This window comes from Tachysurus fulvidraco, chromosome 5, assembly GCF_022655615.1.
Source record: "Tachysurus fulvidraco isolate hzauxx_2018 chromosome 5, HZAU_PFXX_2.0, whole genome shotgun sequence".
NCBI lineage: Eukaryota > Metazoa > Chordata > Actinopteri > Siluriformes > Bagridae > Tachysurus > Tachysurus fulvidraco.
Window position 1 is genome coordinate 34,266,280 of NC_062522.1, and position 20,000 is coordinate 34,286,279.

The following is a 20,000-nucleotide window of genomic DNA, read 5'->3' on the forward strand; positions in this document are numbered from 1 at the left end:
CATGTTCTAATGACTGTATATATGGTGGACAACATGACAGCAGCTGAGAGCAGAAGTCAAGTCAACATTGACGCCATCTAGTGGCTGCAGAACAATTTTCAACAGTTCAGGGGACGGTGGCGTCGCCATCAAGGACATGATAGGGCACAAAATGGACAGTGTCTCATGTAAAAATACAACACAGACATGTTGACAGCAGCTTCAGATGGGTTTAGGTTTGGTTCTCAGTTGCCTTGATCACTTACACATTATCTGTCTGAACAAACGCTTTGGTAAAGATTGTGTTCTGTCTGTAAAGTGTTTGTAAAGGAAACGTCATCCTTGTCTCTGGTCTCAGTAACGCAGAATAAAATGTAGATGAGGTGTAAAAGGTGTGTACAGATGATGTGTGTGTGGTGTTCAGGTTCACACACACTCGTCTCCGTCTGAGGGTCAGTCAGAGAGCTGAACACTGAGCAGGACGACTGTGGACGCTTCTCACTGTCAGCACCATGTTGTTCACCTTATATCCAGCCCCCGGACGCCACTCACAGCGTGATGAGTGTGAGAAAGTCTTACATGGAGGGACACACAAGGAAAATTGCTGATTTTATCTTAAAACTGTCATCTTAAAAGAAATCTTAATCTGTAAAATGGTGTGATGGACAGATGTCTTTCCCCCATCTGAGATTAAACTCTTTCACTGTCAGCGATACACTGGCACTGAAACAGTGTCACCTGGTTTGTGAGCATGAGAGTGTTCTTCCTGTTGGACTGGAAGTCATTTCCTGTCACACACATTAATCACACAGGTTATAACTCCTTCTGTTTGTACTGTAGTTTATAATGCATAATAGTGTTAATGAGCATCAGGAATACAACACATGCAGAACACACACTGTGTGTGTGTGTGTGTGTGTGTGTGTGTGTGTGTGTGTGTGTGTGTGTGTGTGTGTGTGTGTGTGTGTGTGTGTGAGAGCGAGAAAGAGAGAGAGAGACAGAGACAGTTTGGTAGAGGGTGTAGTCACAATAGTGCACATTTTTTCATCATATCTCTCTCTCTCTCTCTCTCTCTTTGTATATGTAGGGTATACTCTCTCTCGTATGATGTATCTGTCATCTCTCAACGCTCTCTCTGATGACATGTCTCTCTCTCTAGCTCTCTCTATCTACGCCTGTATATATCGAGGAAGAGAGAGAGATATGAGAGATGAGAGAGCGAGAGAGGAGAGCTGAAGGATAGAGAGAGAGAGAGGAGAGTAGAGCGAGAGAGATGTGAGAGGAGTAGTATGATATAGTAGAGCATATATGAGATTATGAGAGATATATTATATATATATATATATAATGTAGGTATATATATAAATAGACACATATATATATATATATGTATCTATGTTGTCTATATATAAATATATAGATGAATGTATATATATATATCATATCTATATATCATAGATATATATAGATATATATGTAGTTGATAGTATATATAAAGATATACAAAATATAGTAGATGACTGTAGAATAGTATATAGAAAGTATAGTATATATGAATGTTGTGTAGGTAGTGATATTATCGATGATGTAGATATATATATATATATATATATATATATATATATGATGAAGGTGATATATAATATATATGGAAGATGTATATATATCATATGTATATATATATATATATGTATATATATATATATGAATTGTATATATATATATATATATATATATATATATAGTATATCATAGTATGGATAGGTCATATATATTACAAAAACTACTAATATATATATATATGTATGTATATATTCTTATAATATAGCTATCTGACTATTGTATATATATATGCATGTTGTATATATATATATATATATATATATATATATATATATATATATATATATCTATAGATGAGATTGCTGTATATGTGATCTATATATATAAATATACAACATATCTATATGCCTGTCTATGAGATCATATATATAGATATATATATATATATATCTCTATAGATATGATATACGTCGATAGCTATATATAAATATAAAAATTAGTAGATATGAATGTATAGATATGTGTGTGAATATTATATATATATGAGAAGTATCTCATAGTATATCTCTCTATCTATATATATATATCTCTATATCTCTAGATCTCTATCTGCTATATCTAGAGTCTGTTATATATATATATCAATATATCTCTGATGTATATACTCTGTGTCATCATCTATCTGACTGTAGCTATATGTAATATATGTCTGGTCTAGCTATACAATAGAGTATATAGAGGAATGTCGCTGCTATTTGCTGTTGGGTCTCTTCTGTGGGGAGTGTGGTCTGTGGTGGAGTCGAGAGTGAGAGACGGAGAGAGAGTAGCGACAGTCAGAGATGACTGATCGAGTCGCTCTCTCTCTGATCGCGAGCTCTCTCTCTCTCTCTCTCTCTCTCTCTCTCTCTCTGTCTGTCTCTCTCTCTCCCTCTCCCCCTCTCTCTCTGCCTGTCTCTCTCTGTGTCTCTCTCTCTCTCTGCCTGTCTCTCTCTGTCTCTCTCTGTCTCTCTCTCTCTCTCTCTCTCTCTCTCTCTCTCTCTCTCTCTCTCTCTCATCTTTCCTTATTTCCTGTTCTCCTGCTCCGTGTCTCTTTTTATTTCTGTTAGTGTCTGATGTTTCTGGTGTCCTCCACCCCTCCGGCTCTCTCCCCTCTCTTGGGTACACATCGCCCTTTTCTCTTTCCTCTCTGATATCAGGGTGAGTCTCTCACGCAGCACAGCGGAGTTAATAATAAATCCCATCTGATTGATTCATGTGTTAAAGTTTCCTTCCTTTGTCCTCGTCCCTCTGCAGCAGGAGCCATGTAAAGCCCAGCAGTTAGAACAAGCTCAAGTCATTACTGCAAATCAAACCGGCTTCATTTTTTATTTCAATATAAACCTATAATTTATCTACAGTGACTCAGTGACTTAGTGACTCAGTGACTCGGTGACTGAGTGACTCAGTGACTTAGTGACTCAGTGACGCAGTGACTTAGTGACTCAGTGACTTAGTGACTCAGTGACTTAGTGACTCAGTGACTGAGTGACTCGGTGACTTAGTGACTCAGTGACGCAGTGACTTAGTGCCTCAGTGACTTAGTGACTCAGTGACTTAGTGACTCAGTGACTTAGTGATTCAGTGACTTAGTGACTCAGTGACTTAGTGACTCAGTGACTCAGTGACTCAGTGACTTAGTGACTCAGTGACTCAGTGACTCAGTGACTTAGTGACTCAGTGACTCAGTGACTTAGTGACTCAGTGACTCAGTGACTTAGTGACTCAGTGACTTAGTGATTCAGTGACTTAGTGACTCAGTGACTTAGTGACTCAGTGACTCAGTGACTTAGTGACTCAGTGACTCAGTGACTTAGTGATTCAGTGACTTAGTGACTCAGTGACTTAGTGATTCAGTGACTTAGTGACTCAGTGACTCAGTGACTTAGTGACTTAGTGACTCAGTGACTCAGTGACTTAGTGACTCAGTGACTCAGTGACTCAGTGACTCAGTGACTTAGTGACTCAGTGACTCAGTGACTCAGTGATTCAGTGATTCAGTGACTTAGTGACTCAGTGACTCAGTGACTCAGTGACTTAGTGACTCAGTGACTCAGTGACTTAGTGACTCAGTGACTCAGTGATTCAGTGACTCAGTGACTTAGTGACTTAGTGACTCAGTGACTCAGTGACTTAGTGACTCAGTGATTCAGTGACTTAGTGACTTAGTGACTTAGTGACTCAGTGACTCAGTGATTCAGTGATTCAGTGACTCAGTGATTCAGTGACTCAGTGATTCAGTGATTCAGTGACTTAGTGACTCAGTGACTCAGTGACTCAGTGATTCAGTGACTCAGTGATTCAGTGATTCAGTGACTCAGTGATTCAGTGATTCAGTGACTTAGTGACTCAGTGACTCAGTGATTCAGTGACTTAGTGACTCAGTGACTCAGTGACTCAGTGACTTAGTGACTCAGTGACTTAGTCAGCGACACTTCTATCAGTTTACTAACCCTTTCCATAAGAACACAGATTGTCTCCTGCTGACTGTTGGGAGCTCATTAATGCCACACTCTGTAAAGCTGCTTTATCTCCTGAGTTACAGACGTTTGTCTGATGGAGCATCACATTCTCCATCTGATTGTGGACGTTTACAGAGGAATCAGACTAACAGGAAGTTTCTGCTGTAAACATGCCGGGCTGCGTGCACGCCTGTGTGGGTGTGTGACTGATGATGTTTACCCGGTGTTCTCTATCCTGCCTGTAGGGGGAGCTGGAGAAGCAGCTTCTGCAGGCCAATCCTATTCTGGAGGCATTTGGTAACGCCAAGACCATTAAGAATGACAATTCTTCAAGATTTGTGAGTTTCTGCCTTTACAGTGTTCACTTCCTTCAGCAGACAGGAAGTAAAACTCAGTGACATCATTCAACATCCTGTTATTCCTCTGCTTCTTCCACAGGGTAAATTCATCAGGATTAACTTTGATGTAACCGGCTACATCGTCGGGGCAAATATCGAAACCTGTATCCTTATACACTCAAACACACACACAAAAAAAAAAAACAAAAAACAAAAAAAAAAAAAAAAAAAAAAAAAAAAAAAAAAAAAAAAAAAAAAAAAAAAAAATATTAAAAAAAAAAAAAAAAAAAAAAAAATAATAAAAAAAAAAAAAAAAAAATTAATAATAAAAAAAAATAAAAAAACAAAACCAAAAAAAACAATACACAAACAAACAAAAAAAAACAATTAAAACACAACACACACATCAAACCAAACACACAATACACACACACACTCAAACACACACACACACACACACTCAAACACACATCACACACACACCACACACACATACACACACACACACACACACACATACACACACACCACATACTGTACACATCACACACACACATACACACACACGACATACTGTACACATACACACACACACACACACACACACACACATACACACACACACACACCACATACTGTACACACACACACACACACACACACACACACACACACACACACACACACACACACACACACACACACACACACACACACCACATACTGTACACACACACACACACACACACACACACACACACACACACACACACACACACCACATACCAGTAAAGACCAGTAAACCTGAGTACTAAAGACCAGTAAACCTGTGTACTAAAGACCAGTAAACCTGTGTACTAAAGACCAGTACACCTGTGTACTAAAGACCAGTACACCTGTGTACTAAAGACCAGTACACCTGTGTACTAAAGACCAGTACACCTGTGTACCCCATAAAGAACATCCCACACACTAACTGTGTTTCCTGAGCTCAGCTTCAGACCTGCTGGAGAAGTCTCGCTGTATCCGACAGGCCAAAACAGAGAGAGCTTTCCATATCTTCTACTACATGGTGGCAGGAGCCAAGGAGAAACTGCGGGGTAACTAAACTAGTGCACATTATTACGGTTGTGACATTTCGGCTCTTATCAAGACCTTATCCCAGTTAGTCTGGGGTGGGTGAGGGTGTTAGTGGGGCTGGTGGGGGGTGGTCATGGTTGGGATTAATTGGGGGTATTTGTGGGTGGAGAGTGGGTGTATTTAACATTGAGCGTGGGCGTATCCAGAATAGAGAGTGGGCGTGTTTATCATCTTCCTGGCAGTCCTGATATTATGACAGTCTGAACAGTCCAGTGGCTCATAGATCTTTCACAAAAAGACACTCTTGAGGAGTGTGTATGTCAGCACACAGTGGGGTGGATGGTGTGCTCATTCTCCTTGCTCTTCATCATGTGGTCTTTCCTATCTTTCCCCAGAGGAACTTCTGCTGGAGAACTTCAATAACTACCGCTTCCTGGTAGCAGGACATGTCCAGGTCCCGGGTAATCAGGACGATGAGATGTACGATGAAACAATGGAGGCAATGACCATCATGGGCTTAACAGAAGAGGAAAGAATAGGTAACAAACCAATGGAAAGCGTTGCCATGGAGATTTTTAAAAAATTGAGATAAAAGAGGATTGACTGTAAAATCTAAGGACGTTTCCTCGAGCAACATGACAAGAGATGAAAGTTATAAATATGTTTTTGTAAGCTGAATGTAAATTAGGGTGTGATGTGTTTACTGATCAGGAATCCTGAAGGTGGTGTCCACAGTGCTGCAGCTTGGCAACATCGAGTTTAAGAAAGAGAGGAACCAGGAACAGGCCACCATGCCTGACAACACCGGTCAGAGTTCACACCAAAACACACTTCTGTAACTTCATGAGATTTTTACAATAAAAACAGAAGCTGAAAGTTAGTACAAAATGACAAGATCATGTCTGTCCCACAGCTGCACAGAAGGTCTGTCACCTGTCAGGCATCAACGTGACCGATTTCACTCGCGCCATCCTGACGCCACGCATTAAAGTCGGCCGAGAGGTCGTACAGAAAGCTCAGACCAAAGAGCAGGTAGCAGCACCACACTGTTACCAGCACGGGGCAGTCATTCTAGTCTTCAGATTATAGAACAAATGCTATTAAATACATCTTGCGTTATGTTTATGTGTGTGTGTGTGTGTGTGTGTGTGTGTAGGCTGATTTTGCTGTGGAGGCTTTAGCAAAGGCAACGTATGAGCGTTTGTTCCGCTGGATTCTTTCTCGTGTTAACAAAGCTCTGGATAAAACCAAACGTCAAGGAGCATCTTTTCTCGGCATCTTAGACATCGCTGGCTTCGAGATCTTCGAGGTGTGAGAGGTTTTAGGGGAATGACATCATCACTTTCACTACATTCACATGTTGATCACAGTTTACAATATCAAACTGGACTAAAATATCTGTCATGTGGAATTCCTTTTTAATGATCTTCTGTTTAGAAAAACAGAGAAATACATTTTAAAATAATGATTATAAGACTTTTACTGAAGACTCTAAAACATCCTCTGAAATCTATTGCCTAATGTTTTGGATTCTCACAACATTGTGATAAATCAGAAATGATTACTAAGTGGTGAGATTAACGGTTATGATAATTGCTCTGCAGGACAACTCGTTTGAGCAGCTGTGTATTAATTACACTAACGAGAAGCTGCAGCAGCTCTTCAACCACACCATGTTCATCCTGGAGCAGGAGGAGTATCAGCGCGAGGGCATCGAGTGGAACTTCATCGACTTCGGTCTCGACCTGCAGCCCTGCATCGAGCTCATCGAGAGGCCGGTCAGTGTGTGTTGATATCTTCATGTTGGACAGAAATGTGTCACACACTGACCAAAGTCATTATGAGGACAATGACTAAGAGTTCATGTAGTGCAGGGTTTAAGATGGAAAAGAAAGAGCTTCACCTAGAGTGTGCTGTAACACTGTGTGTTTGTCCACTGTTAAAAGTGCTTTACAAATAAAGTGAAAGTACAGCATTAGTCACTGTAGGCTTCTAATATCACCAGATGTTTAAAACAGAGCAGAAGTTAGTGACAGAAAATGAGTAAAAATACATCAGAACATTTTGAGATGGATCTCTGCACTCCCATAGTGGTGAACAACAGCCTTGTGTTAGTGTATGTTCTGTTCTATTTATGGCATTTGGCAGATGCCCTTCTTGAGGGTAAAGGGTTAATTGGGGGTTAATGGCCTTGTTCAGAGGTGGCTTGGTCAAGAGAGAAGCTCTTATGGTCATTTACACCATATATATGTGACACAGTACACAGTGACATGACACGACGTCCCCCAGGACCAGGGAGCTACAGAGAACAGCACAGAGATAAGGACTGGAGTAAGTTAGTCACATAAAGTGTATCTGTACAACCTGGTGTACACAGTGTGGGACACAAGACAAGAAGACAGTGTGAGACACAAGACAAGAAGACAGTATGGGACACAAGACAAGAAGACAGTGTGGGACACAAGACAGTCAGGACAAAAGACAGTGCAGACAAACTATACAAGACATTACAGTGTAACAATAAACATGTCACAGCAAGAAACTTATATTCATCACATTTAGTAACATCCAGTGTTTCAGTGATTAGTTAAACTAATTCACCTCTTTAGTAACCTGTGTGTGTGTGTGTGTGTGTGTGTGTTGAGTACAGACTAACCCCCCAGGTATTTTGGCCCTGCTGGATGAGGAGTGTTGGTTCCCTAAAGCCACAGACGTGTCGTTTGTAGAGAAGCTCACAAACCAACATGCCAATCATTTGAAATTCACCAAACCCAAACAGCTGAAGGACAAAACCGTCTTCTCTGTGCTGCACTATGCTGGTCGGGTGAGTAGAGCAATCACTGGTTCTGTGGCTTTCCTTTATGTGCAATTTAGAAGCCCACAATACCCTGTGTGAAATTTTACATCTAGTGTGTGTGTGTGTGTGTGTGTGTGTGTGTGTGTGTGTGTGTGTGTGTGTGTTACAGGTGGACTATAACGCTGTAGCATGGCTGACAAAGAATATGGACCCTCTGAATGATAATGTCACCGCATTGCTCAACAACTCATCCAGTACCTTTGTGCAGGATCTGTGGAAGGATGGTGAGCTAACCCTAACCCTGACCCCAACTCCTAAACCTAACCCTAACTCCTAAACCTAACCCTAACACCGACCCTGACCCTAACCCCAACCCTAATCCTAACCTTGACCCTAACCCTAACCCTAACCCTAGTCCCCCAATCCTATCCTTACCCGGAACCACAACCCAGTCCCCTACTATAACCCAGTCCCCCACTCATATCCTTACCCCTAACCATAACCCTGTCCCCCACTCCCATCCTGACCCCCAACCTAACCTAGCTCCCTATTCCTATCCTGCCCCTAAACCACAACCCAGTCCCCCATTCCTATCCTGACCCCTTACCATAACCCAGTCCCTTATTCCCATCCTATCCCTTAACATAACCCAATCCCCTATTCCTATCCTAACCCCTTACCATAATTCAGTTCCCCACTCCTATCCTCATCCCTAACCATAACCCGGTCCCCCATTCCCATCCTGACCCCTAACCATAACCTAGTTCCCTAGTCCTATCCTGCCCCCTAACCACAACCCAGTCCCCCACTCCTATCCTCACCCCTAACCATAACCTAGGTCCTTATTCCTATCCTGCCCCTAAACCACAACCCAGTCCCCCATTCCTATCCTGACCCCTAACCATAACCTAGTCCCCTATTTCCATCCTATCTCTTAACATAACCCAATCCCCTACTCCTGTCCTAACCCCTAACCCAGTCCCCCATTCCCATCCTGACCCCTAACCATAACCTAGTTCCTTATTCCTATCCTGCCCCCTAACCACAACCCAGTCCCCCACTCCTATCCTCACCCCTAACCATAACCCAATCCCCTATTCCTATCCTGCCCCCTTACCACAACCCAGTCCCCCATTCCTATCCTGACCCCTAACCATAACCCAGTCCCCTATTCCTACCCTAACCCCTTTCCATAATCCAGTGCCCCATTCCTATCCACACCCCAAACACAATCCAGTCCCCTATTCCAATCCTTACTCCCCACTACAACCCAGTCCTCTTCTCCTATTCCCACCCCTAACTATAACCCAGTCCCCCATTCCTTTCCTTACCCCCAACTATTACCTAGCCCCCTATTCCCACCCCAAACCAGAACCCAGTTCCTTATTTAGAATTGGACTTGGGCCCACTCCTTATTTAAGAATATTCCTCTTTTTTTTCCTTCACTTAATTGTTTTTGGTTTAATAGTGGAATAAGTGTATAGAGGTATTATAATATCCTTGAAAAATCAATAAGAGTCTGTGCCTGTGCTTCCTCTACTCCTTCGGGAGTAGAGATGAATATTCCCTAACCTAACCCTAACCCCAACCCTAACCCCTAACCCTAACTCCTAACCCTAACCCCAACCCCAACTCCTAACCCTAACCCTAACTCCTAAACCTAACCCTAACCCTAACCCTAACCCCAACCCCAACTCCTAAACCTAATCCTGACCCTAACCCTGACCCCAACCCTGACCCTAGCCCTGACCCTTTTACATCCCCAAAGTGTGAACATAAAAGTTCAGACTCAATTCTTTAATTTGTTGCAGTTAGAAGTTTATCAGATTTTCAGTTTCACCACAAATCTGTGACTAATTTCATCAGTTCCAAAATGTATTAACTTTGCAGTATTTAGACAAGTTTTATACATTAAGAGAATTCCGTCCTTCCATCTCTTCCCTCCTTCCATCTCTTCCCTCCTTCCATCTCTTCTCTCCATCTCTAGCGGACCGTGTGGTGGGATTGGAGACAATTGCGAAGATGTCAGACAGCTCCATGCCAAGTTCCTCTAAAACAAAGAAAGGAATGTTCCGTACTGTCGGTCAGCTCTACAAAGAGTCTCTGACTAAACTGATGACCACGCTCCACAACACACAGCCCAACTTCGTCCGCTGCATCATCCCTAATCATGAGAAAAGGGTGTGTTCTCTCGCACTGCATGGAACAGCCACAGAATGACCATCTCACACAAAGGGTCAGGGCCAGATGACTGTGGACTGGTTTAGTACGGACTGGTTTAGTACGGACTGGTTTAGTATGGTCTGGTTTAGTATGGTCTGGTTTAGTACGGACTGGTTTAGTACGGACTGGTTTAGTAAGGACTGGTTTAGTACGGACTGGTTTAGTACGGACTGGTTTAGTACGGTCTGGTTTAGTACCAGATGAGGACAGATTCAGCACATGATCAGTATTATGGGCATTTTATTTATAACATTTAAAGAGGCAAATTTAAACTACAAATGTAATTCTAATTCAGTTTAAGGCATTTGGCAGAAGAACTCACACATACGATCCAAAGTACAATATGCAGGGAAATTATTTACTACTCAGGAGAAGAAAAAAAAGAATTAATATAATTCAGAATTTACTTACAGAGAACTAGAAAAGAAAAATATCTAATATAAAGGTTCTAAAAGATGGCAGAAGTACGGTGTGAAAAAGTGTAGATATGTACAATTAATTATTATTATTATTATTATTATTATTATTATTATTATTATTATTATTATTATTATGCTGAGCTTTGTCAGTGTGTGTGTGTGTGTGTGTGTGTGTGTGTGTGTGTGTGTGTGATGCACAGGCAGGTAAGCTTGATGCTCACCTGGTTCTGGAGCAGCTCAGGTGTAACGGTGTGTTGGAGGGAATCAGGATCTGCAGACAGGGTTTCCCCAACCGCATCGTCTTCCAGGAGTTCAGACAGAGGTACACACACACACACACACACACACACACACACACACACACATGCAGACACACACACACACACACGATTTGACTATTGTATAAATAACTAATAATTTAATTATTAACATATAAATAATTGCACCTTTATACTTTGCCTTATACCTTATTATCGCATCGTGATGTGCAGGTATGAGATTTTGGCAGCCAATGCCATTCCAAAGGGCTTCATGGATGGAAAACAGGCCTGCATCCTGATGGTGAGTTTATTCAGTTTAGTTTATTCAGTAGTCTGTATAAGATCAAACTACTGAATATAGATCCATGACTTTATTAATCCTTTATTATGCTTATTTATATTTCTTATCCTTTATTATCCTTTATGAATCATCAGCAGTGCTACACTTATCCTTCATTCTGTTGTAGATTAAGCATCTGGACTTAGACCCTAACCTGTACCGGATTGGACAGAGTAAGATTTTTTTCAGGACTGGGGTCCTGGCTCAGCTGGAGGAGGAGCGCGACCTCAAGATCACTGTCATTATTATCGCCTTCCAGGCTCAGGCCCGTGGCTTCCTTGCCAGAAAGTAAAGACCACACCCACCACACATTGTCAGAGTGTCTAGAACACAGGTTTGAGTTATACTTACTGTGTGTGTGTGTGTGTGTGTGTGTGTGTGTGTGTGTGTGTGTGTGTTCAGGGCATTTGCTAAGCGTCAGCAGCAGCTCACAGCGATGCGAGTGATCCAGAGGAACTGTGCTGCTTATCTGAAGCTCAGGAACTGGCAGTGGTGGAGACTCTTCACTAAGGTCAGACACCAGTGTGTGTTTATAATGAATCTGAATGTACAAGTGAGTTTACTGAAGGACCAACAGATTGCCTTAGCTAAGGGTGAGAGGGTTTCCTTTTTACAGGTAAAGCCTCTACTCCAGGTGACACGTCAAGAGGAGGAGCTAGGTCTCAAAGAGGAGGAGCTTCAGAAAGCCAAAGATTCAGCACAGAAGTATGAGACAGAGCTAAAAGATATTACGCTGAAACACACACAGGTGAGGAGTTGATCAGTTACAGGTCAGATAGTCAGAGACACCTGTCCTGGATGGATGGACATTTGTTACACAGTTTAACTGTTTTCACTTCTGCTGTAATAGATTCTTACTGATGTTACTGATGTTTTATTTAGCTGGTGGAGGAGAGGAACACTCTGCAGGAGCAGCTTCAGGCTGAGACTGAGCTTTATGCCGAGGCGGAGGAGATGCGAGTACGTTTAGCCGCTAAGAAGCAGGAGCTGGAGGAGATCCTTCATGAAATGGAAGCACGCCTGGAGGAGGAGGAGGAGCGGAGTGCCACCCTGCAGGTTGACAAGAAGAAGATGCAGCAGCAGATCCAGGTGTGTTACACTGATATAGTGAACTTATGTGTTTTGTGACAGAGCTTATGGTGATGCTGGGGTGTCCAGGTGTTTAGATCATGCAGGAGTGTATCCTAGTGTGTATGGGTGATGGTAATGATGGTACTGCATTTAGGAACTGGAGGAACACCTAGAGGAAGAGGAGGATGCACGACAAAAGCTTCAGCTGGAGAAGGTCACTTGTGAGGGAAAGATCAAGAAACTGGAGGACGACCTGCTGGTGATGGAGGACCACAACAACAAACTTCTGAAGGTGGATTTACATCCCATACAAATGCTGTTCTACTTCCTGTTATGCCTGAATTCAGCCCCAGTGATGAACATTTTTATGGCAGTGTATGTAGACAGTTTTCTTACTTGTGTGTGTGTGTGTGTGTGTGTGTGTGTGTGTGTGTGTGTGTGTGTGTAGGAGAGGAAGCTGTTAGAGGAGCGTGTTGCCGATTTTAGTGCTAATCTGGCTGAAGAAGAGGAGAAATCTAAAAACCTGACCAAGCTTAAGAACAAGCACGAGTCCATGATTTCAGAACTGGAAGGTGTGCAGAATGAACACGAATAATAATAATAATAATAATAATAATAATAATAATAAATATTGCTAATGCTAATTTGTGGTGTTGACTGTTGACCTACAGTGCGTTTAAAGAAAGAAGAAAAGACACGTCAAGAGCTGGACAAGCTGAAGAGGAAGCTGGAGGCGGAGTCAAACGACTTACAGGAACAGATTGCAGACTTGCAGGCGCAGATCGCAGAGTTAAAGGCTCAGCTCGCTAGGAAGGAGGAGGAGCTACAGACTGCACTAGCACGGTGACACACTCACACCTGTCCCCTAACTCCCTGTCCCCTATTCCCTGTCCCCTACTCTCTGTCCACTACTCTCTGTCCCCTACTCCCTGTCCCCTACTCCCTGTCCCCTACTCCCTCTCCCCACTCGCTTTCTCCTACTCCCTGTCCACTACTCTCTGTCCCCTACTCCCAGTCCCCACTCCCTGTCCCCTACTCCCTGTCCCCACTCCCTGTCCCCTACTCTCTGTCCCATACTCTCTGTCCCCACTCCCTGTCCCCTACTCCCAGTCCCCACTCCCTGTCCCCTAATCTCTGTCCCCTACTCTCTGTCCCCTACTCCCTGTCCCACTCCCTGTCCCTACTCTCTGTCCCCTACTCCCTTTCTCCTACTCCCTGTCCCACACTCTCTGTCCCCTATGCCCTTTCTCCTACTCCCTAACCCCTACTCCCTGTCCACTACTCTCTATCTCCTACTCCCTGACCCCTATTCCTTTCTTTCCCCTACTCCCTTTTTCCTACACTCTGTCCCCTACTCACTGTCCCCTACTCTCTGTCCCCTACTCCCTGAGACCTACTCCCTGTCCCCTACTCACTGTCCCCTACTCCCTGTCCCCTACTCCCTGAGACCTACTCCCTGTCCCTCTACTCCCAGAACCCTGACCCATACTCTCTGTCCCCTGCCCCCTTTCTCCTACTCCCTTTCCTCAACTCCCTGTCCCCTACTCTCTGTCCCCTACTCCCTGTCCCCACTCCATGTCCCCTACTCTCTGTCCCCTACTCTCTGTCTCCACTCCCTGTCCCCTACTCCCTGTCCCCTACTCCCAGTCCCCACTCCCTGTCCCCTACTCTCTGTCCCATACTCCCTTTCTCCCACTCCCTGTCCCCTACTCTCTGTCCCCTACTCCCTTTCTCCTACTCCCTGTCCCACACTCTCTGTCCCCTATGCCCTTTCTCCTACTCCCTAACCCCTACTCCCTGTCCACTACTCTCTATCTCCTACTCCCTGTCCCCTACTCTCTGTCCCCTACTCCCTGAGACCTACTCCCTGTCCTCTACTCCCTGAGACCTACTCCCTGTCCCCCTAATCCCAGAACCCTGACCCATACTCTCTGTCCCCTGCTTCCTTTCTCCTACTCCCTTTCCTCTACTCCCTGTCCCCTACTCTCTGTCCCCTACTCTCTGTCCCCTACTCCCTGTCCCCACTCCATGTCCCCTACTCTCTGTCCCCTACCCCCTTTCTCCTACTCCCTGTCCCACACTCTCTGTCCCCTATGCCCTTTCTCCTACTCCCTAACCCCTACTCCCTGTCCACTACTCTCTATCTCCTACTCCTTTCTCCTCTCTACCCCATTCCTTTCTTTCCCCTACTCCCTTTTTCCTACACTCTGTCCTCTACTCTCTGTCCCCTACTCCCTGAGACCTACTCCCTGTCCCCTACTCTCTGTCCCCTACTCCCTGAGACCTACTCCCTGTCCTCTACTCCCTGAGACCTACTCCCTGTCCCCCTAATCCCAGAACCCTGACCCATACTCTCTGTCCCCTGCTTCCTTTCTCCTACTCCCTTTCCTCTACTCCCTGTCCCCTACTCTCTGTCCCTTACTCCTTGAGACCTACTCCCTGACCCCTACTCTCTGTCCCCTACTCCCAGAACCATGACCCCTACTCTCTGTCCCCTGCTCCCTTTCTCCTACTCCCTTTCCTCTACTCCCAGGACCCTTCTCCCTGTCCCCTACTCCCTGTCCCCTACTCCCTTTCAACTACACCCTGTCCCCTACTCTCTGTCCCCTACTCCCTGTCCTATAGCCTGTCCCCTACACTTTGTCCCCTACTCCCTGTCCCCTACTCCCTGTCCTATAGCCTGTTCCCTACTAACTGGAAATGAGACAGATTTGTCTGTAATAATAAACAAGTAACTGAGGAAAGGAAACCTAGTTCTAAAGTCATCAGTTGTGTTTACAGGCTGGAGGACGAGACGGCGCAAAAGAATAATGCGTTGAAGAAAATCCGTGAGCTAGAGGGCATCATCTCAGACCTGCAGGAGGACCTGGACTCTGAACGAGCTGCCCGGAACAAAGCAGAGAAAACTAAGAGAGACCTGGGGGAGGAGCTGGAGGCTCTAAAGTCTGAGCTGGAGGACACGCTGGACACCACAGCCACACAGCAGGAGCTCAGGTTAGTGCAGCGTTATCAGCTATTCACTGTTATATCATTAATCTCTAAATAATAAATCGATGCTAACCTGGAGGTGCAGCTTACCCAGAATGCACTGCAACCCAGACCAAAATGACTGTGCTTTTGCGAGTTGGATATATTGTTCTTTTTGTTTTGTCTCACATCACAGCGTGGTATTTTCTACAGGGCAAAGCGTGAACAGGAAGTGAACCTGCTGAAGAAGGCAATAGAGGAGGAGAGTCGAAACCATGAGGCTCAGGTGCAAGAGATGAGACAGAAACACACACAGGCTGTGGAGGAGCTCACAGAACAGCTGGAACAGGCCAAGAGGGTATGAGACCTGCTTCACACCTGTTTAGAACATTTCCCATGAGTTCCTTTGACATTCGTGATCCATCCCCTTACAGTATCAGCTCAATCCTCATAGCTACTTTTGTACTGTAATATCCTGCTTGTAGGTGAAGATAAACTTGGAGAAGTCAAAACAGGCTTTGGAGAAGGAGACATCAGAGCTTACTGTGGAGATCCGCTCACTCTCTCAGGCCAAGCAAGATGTGGAGCACAAAAGGAAGAAAGTAGAGGGACAATTAGCAGATCTGCAGTCTCGCTTCAACGACAGTGAGAAACAGAAAGCAGAGCTTGGAGACAGAGTCTCAAAAATCTCTGTGAGTCACATCCACAGTCCAGCACCATCACGTCCTCATTACCTGTTTATTATAAACACATGAAGCAGGCCAAGATCCACAGAAACAGTGTATATAGAGAACTTCTAACTGAGCAGAGTTCAGGTGGTGAAATGCTCAGTAATGAGGAAGTGTGTTTTTGCAGGTGGAGCTGGAGAGTGTCACCAACCTGCTAAACGATGCTGAGGGGAAGAACATTAAACTGAATAAGGACATATCTAGTCTGAGCTCTCAGCTCCAAGACACACAGGTCTGAGACACACACACACACACACACACACACACACACACACACACACACACACACACACACAAAGCCTAATACTGACCCTTGTGCGTGTGTTTAGGAGCTGCTGGCTGAAGAGACGCGTCAGAAACTACAGTTCTCCACTAAACTACGTCAGATGGAGGATGAGAGGAACGGCCTACAGGAGCAGCTGGAAGAAGAAACTGAGGCCAAGAGGAATGTCGAGAGACATGTCTCCACCCTTAACATCCAGGTCAGATCATCACCTACACCATCATACTGTATCCACCCTTTAGTATCACACATCACACTCTAACAACAGACAATGAAGTCGTACAGCACAGAGACAAGGGGGTAAAAATCAAAGCACTTTGCATTCAGTGGACCCATGAAGTAAGGCCAAGCACAGAAGACAGCAGAAAGACAAAACATGGCAGTAAAGTGAACAGAAGGATGGAGGGAGATGAGAAGTGAGATGAGAATTGGAGAATTCAAAAGTGTCTCACATTTTTTGTGACGTTCTGTGTTCCAGTTGTCAGACTTTAAAAAGAAGCTGGATGAGATGTCAGGAAACGTGGAGCTGCTGGAGGAAGGGAAGAAACGTCTGCAGAAAGACCTAGAAGCATCAAACACCCAGCTGGAGGAGAAGTCTGCTGCCTACGATAAGCTAGAGAAGACCAAGAACAGACTGCAGCAGGAGCTGGAGGACATTCTGATGGACCTGGACAACCAAAGACAGCTTGTCTCCAACCTCGAAAAGAAGCAAAAGAAGTTTGACCAGGTCTGCTGTCTGTGTTTGTGTGTGTGTGTGTGTGTGTGTGTGTGTGTGTGTGTGTGTGTGTGTGTGTGAGTGTGAGTGTGTGTGTGAATGTGTGTGTGTGTGTGTGTGAGAGAGAGAGAGTGTGTCTTTTACACTAACACACTTGGATTGTTTGAAATGTGTTCAGATGCTTGCAGAGGAGAAGAGTGTGTCATGTAAATATGCAGACGAGAGGGACCGGGCCGAGGCAGAGGCACGAGAGAAGGAGACAAAGGCACTGTCACTGGCAAGGGCACTGGAGGAGGCTCAGGACACACGCGAGGAACTTGAGAGAGCCAACAAAGCCTTACGGGCTGAAATGGAGGACCTAATCAGCTCCAAAGATGACGTGGGCAAGAATGTGTGTATCGCTGTAGTAACACTGAGTTACCACCAGGGGGAGGAAATTTACCATAAATACATTCATCAAGCTTTGCATTACTGCTTATAGTGTGAAAGTTATGGTTTGTGGTTCTCAGGTCCATGAGCTCGAGAAGTCAAAACGTGGTCTGGAGCAGCAGGTGGAGGAGATGAAGACGCAGCTAGAGGAGCTGGAGGATGAGCTGCAGGCTGCTGAGGATGCAAAACTACGCCTGGAAGTAAACATGCAAGCACTTAAAGCACAGTTCGAGCGAGACCTGCAGGGACGAGACGAGCAGGGAGAGGAGAAGAGAAAACAGCTGATAAAACAGGTCCAACACACACAACGACTTTAATATCTTTATCCTGATCACTGGGGATTAATGAAGGATTTACATAATTAATGTGTATAACAATAAGTTCTAAAGCAGCTATACTGAGTGTGTGACTGCTGCAGGTGCGAGAACTGGAGACTGAGCTGGAGGACGAGCGAAAGCAGAGAACCGCCATGGCTGCGTCCAAGAAGAAGATGGAGGGAGACATGAAAGACCTGGAGGGACAGATAGAGTCGGCCAATAAGAACAGAGACGAGGCCATTAAACAACTGCGCAAACTACAGGTGTGTGTGTGTGTGTCTGTGTGTGTGTGTGTGTGTGTGTGTGTGTGTGTGTGTGTGTGTGTGTGTGTGTGAGAGAGAGCTGGAAGTGGCCATGTTTGAAACTCGGTCCATGTTGTCTGTGGATGTGACAGACAGTTAATATCTCACTACAACACACAAACACACAAACACACTACTACACACAACACACTACTACACACAAACACACTACTACACACAAACACACAAACACACTACTACACACCAAACTACTACACACAAACACACTACTACACACAAACACACAAACACACTACTACACACAACACACTACTACACACAAACACACTACTACACACAAACACACAAACACACTACTACACACCAAACTACTACACACAAACACACTACTACACACAAACACACAAACACACTACTACACACAAACACACTACTACACACAAACACACAAACACACTACTACACACAAACACACAAACACACTACTACACACAAACACACTACTACACACAAACACACAAACACACTACTACACACAAACACACAAACACACTACTACACACAAACACACTACTACACACAAACACACAAACACACTACTACACACAAACACACTACTACAACTACTTGTACTTCATTCCTGTACACCTGTGGAACTACTTCCTGTTACACTTCCTGTATAAAGTGATTATGGTGTGTGACGCTGTGCTGAACGTTTCAGGCTCAGATGAAGGACTTTCAGAGGGAGCTGGACGACGCTCGCGCTGCTCGAGAGGAGATTCTGGCCTCCGCTAAAGAGAGTGAAAAGAAGTCCAAGAACCTGGAGGCAGAGCTCATGCAGCTTCAGGAGGTGCACACAACTACACACAACTACACACAACTACACACAACTACACACATCATATACACACAACTCAGTACTACACACATATACGCACATATACACACAACTCAGTACTACACACATGTACACACATATACACACAACTCAGTACTACACACTGTTACACACATATACACACAACTCAGTACTACACACTGTTACACACATATACACACACAACTCAGTACTACACACATGTACACACATATACACACAACTCAGTACTACACACATGTACACACATATACACACAACTCAGTACTACACACTGTTACACACATATACACACAACTCAGTACTACACACTGTTACACACATATACACACAACTCAGTACTACACACTGTTACACACATATACACACAACTCAGTACTACACACTGTTACACACATATACACACAACTCAGTACTACACACTGTTACACACATATACACACAACTCAGTACTACACACTGTTACACACATATACACACAACTCAGTACTACACACTGTTACACACATATACACACAACTCAGTACTACACACTGTTACACACATATACACACAACTCAGTACTACACACATGTACACACATATACACACACAACTCAGTACTACACACATGTACACACATATACACACACAACTCAGTACTACACACTGTTACACACATATACACACAACTCAGTACTACACACATATACAACACGTAACATACAGTGTGTGTGTGTGTGTGTGTGTGTGTGTGTGTGTGTGTGTGTGTGTGTGTGTGTGTGTTTCCAGGACATGGCTGCTGCAGAACGAGCGAAGAAGCAGGCTGAAGCTGAACGTGATGAACTGGCTGATGAACTTGCGAGTAACGCAT

General features: G+C 44.2%; 1 protein-coding gene across 6 annotated transcripts in view; it reads left to right on the forward strand.

Annotated features, from left to right (window-relative positions):
• Positions 1–20,000, forward strand: part of myh11a (myosin, heavy chain 11a, smooth muscle) — a 32,921-nt gene that overhangs the window by 10,302 nt on the left and 2,619 nt on the right. For all 6 annotated transcript variants that reach the window (XM_047814214.1, XM_047814215.1, XM_047814216.1 and 3 more), the window contains 31 exons: positions 4,286–4,378; positions 4,479–4,542; positions 5,380–5,478; positions 5,854–5,997; positions 6,170–6,265; positions 6,372–6,490; positions 6,615–6,767; positions 7,063–7,236; positions 8,109–8,282; positions 8,425–8,539; positions 10,243–10,436; positions 11,098–11,219; positions 11,389–11,458; positions 11,625–11,785; positions 11,900–12,008; positions 12,114–12,245; positions 12,380–12,586; positions 12,723–12,860; positions 13,017–13,140; positions 13,240–13,411; positions 15,350–15,562; positions 15,749–15,893; positions 16,021–16,227; positions 16,391–16,495; positions 16,593–16,745; positions 17,025–17,273; positions 17,440–17,652; positions 17,771–17,983; positions 18,109–18,270; positions 18,992–19,120; positions 19,919–20,000. The exon at positions 19,919–20,000 is cut by the window's right edge and continues 7 nt beyond it. In XM_047814214.1, coding sequence (XP_047670170.1) covers positions 4,286–4,378; positions 4,479–4,542; positions 5,380–5,478; positions 5,854–5,997; positions 6,170–6,265; positions 6,372–6,490; positions 6,615–6,767; positions 7,063–7,236; positions 8,109–8,282; positions 8,425–8,539; positions 10,243–10,436; positions 11,098–11,219; positions 11,389–11,458; positions 11,625–11,785; positions 11,900–12,008; positions 12,114–12,245; positions 12,380–12,586; positions 12,723–12,860; positions 13,017–13,140; positions 13,240–13,411; positions 15,350–15,562; positions 15,749–15,893; positions 16,021–16,227; positions 16,391–16,495; positions 16,593–16,745; positions 17,025–17,273; positions 17,440–17,652; positions 17,771–17,983; positions 18,109–18,270; positions 18,992–19,120; positions 19,919–20,000 — 4,531 coding nt within the window. The remainder of the gene's footprint in view (positions 1–4,285; positions 4,379–4,478; positions 4,543–5,379; positions 5,479–5,853; positions 5,998–6,169; positions 6,266–6,371; positions 6,491–6,614; positions 6,768–7,062; positions 7,237–8,108; positions 8,283–8,424; positions 8,540–10,242; positions 10,437–11,097; positions 11,220–11,388; positions 11,459–11,624; positions 11,786–11,899; positions 12,009–12,113; positions 12,246–12,379; positions 12,587–12,722; positions 12,861–13,016; positions 13,141–13,239; positions 13,412–15,349; positions 15,563–15,748; positions 15,894–16,020; positions 16,228–16,390; positions 16,496–16,592; positions 16,746–17,024; positions 17,274–17,439; positions 17,653–17,770; positions 17,984–18,108; positions 18,271–18,991; positions 19,121–19,918) is intronic.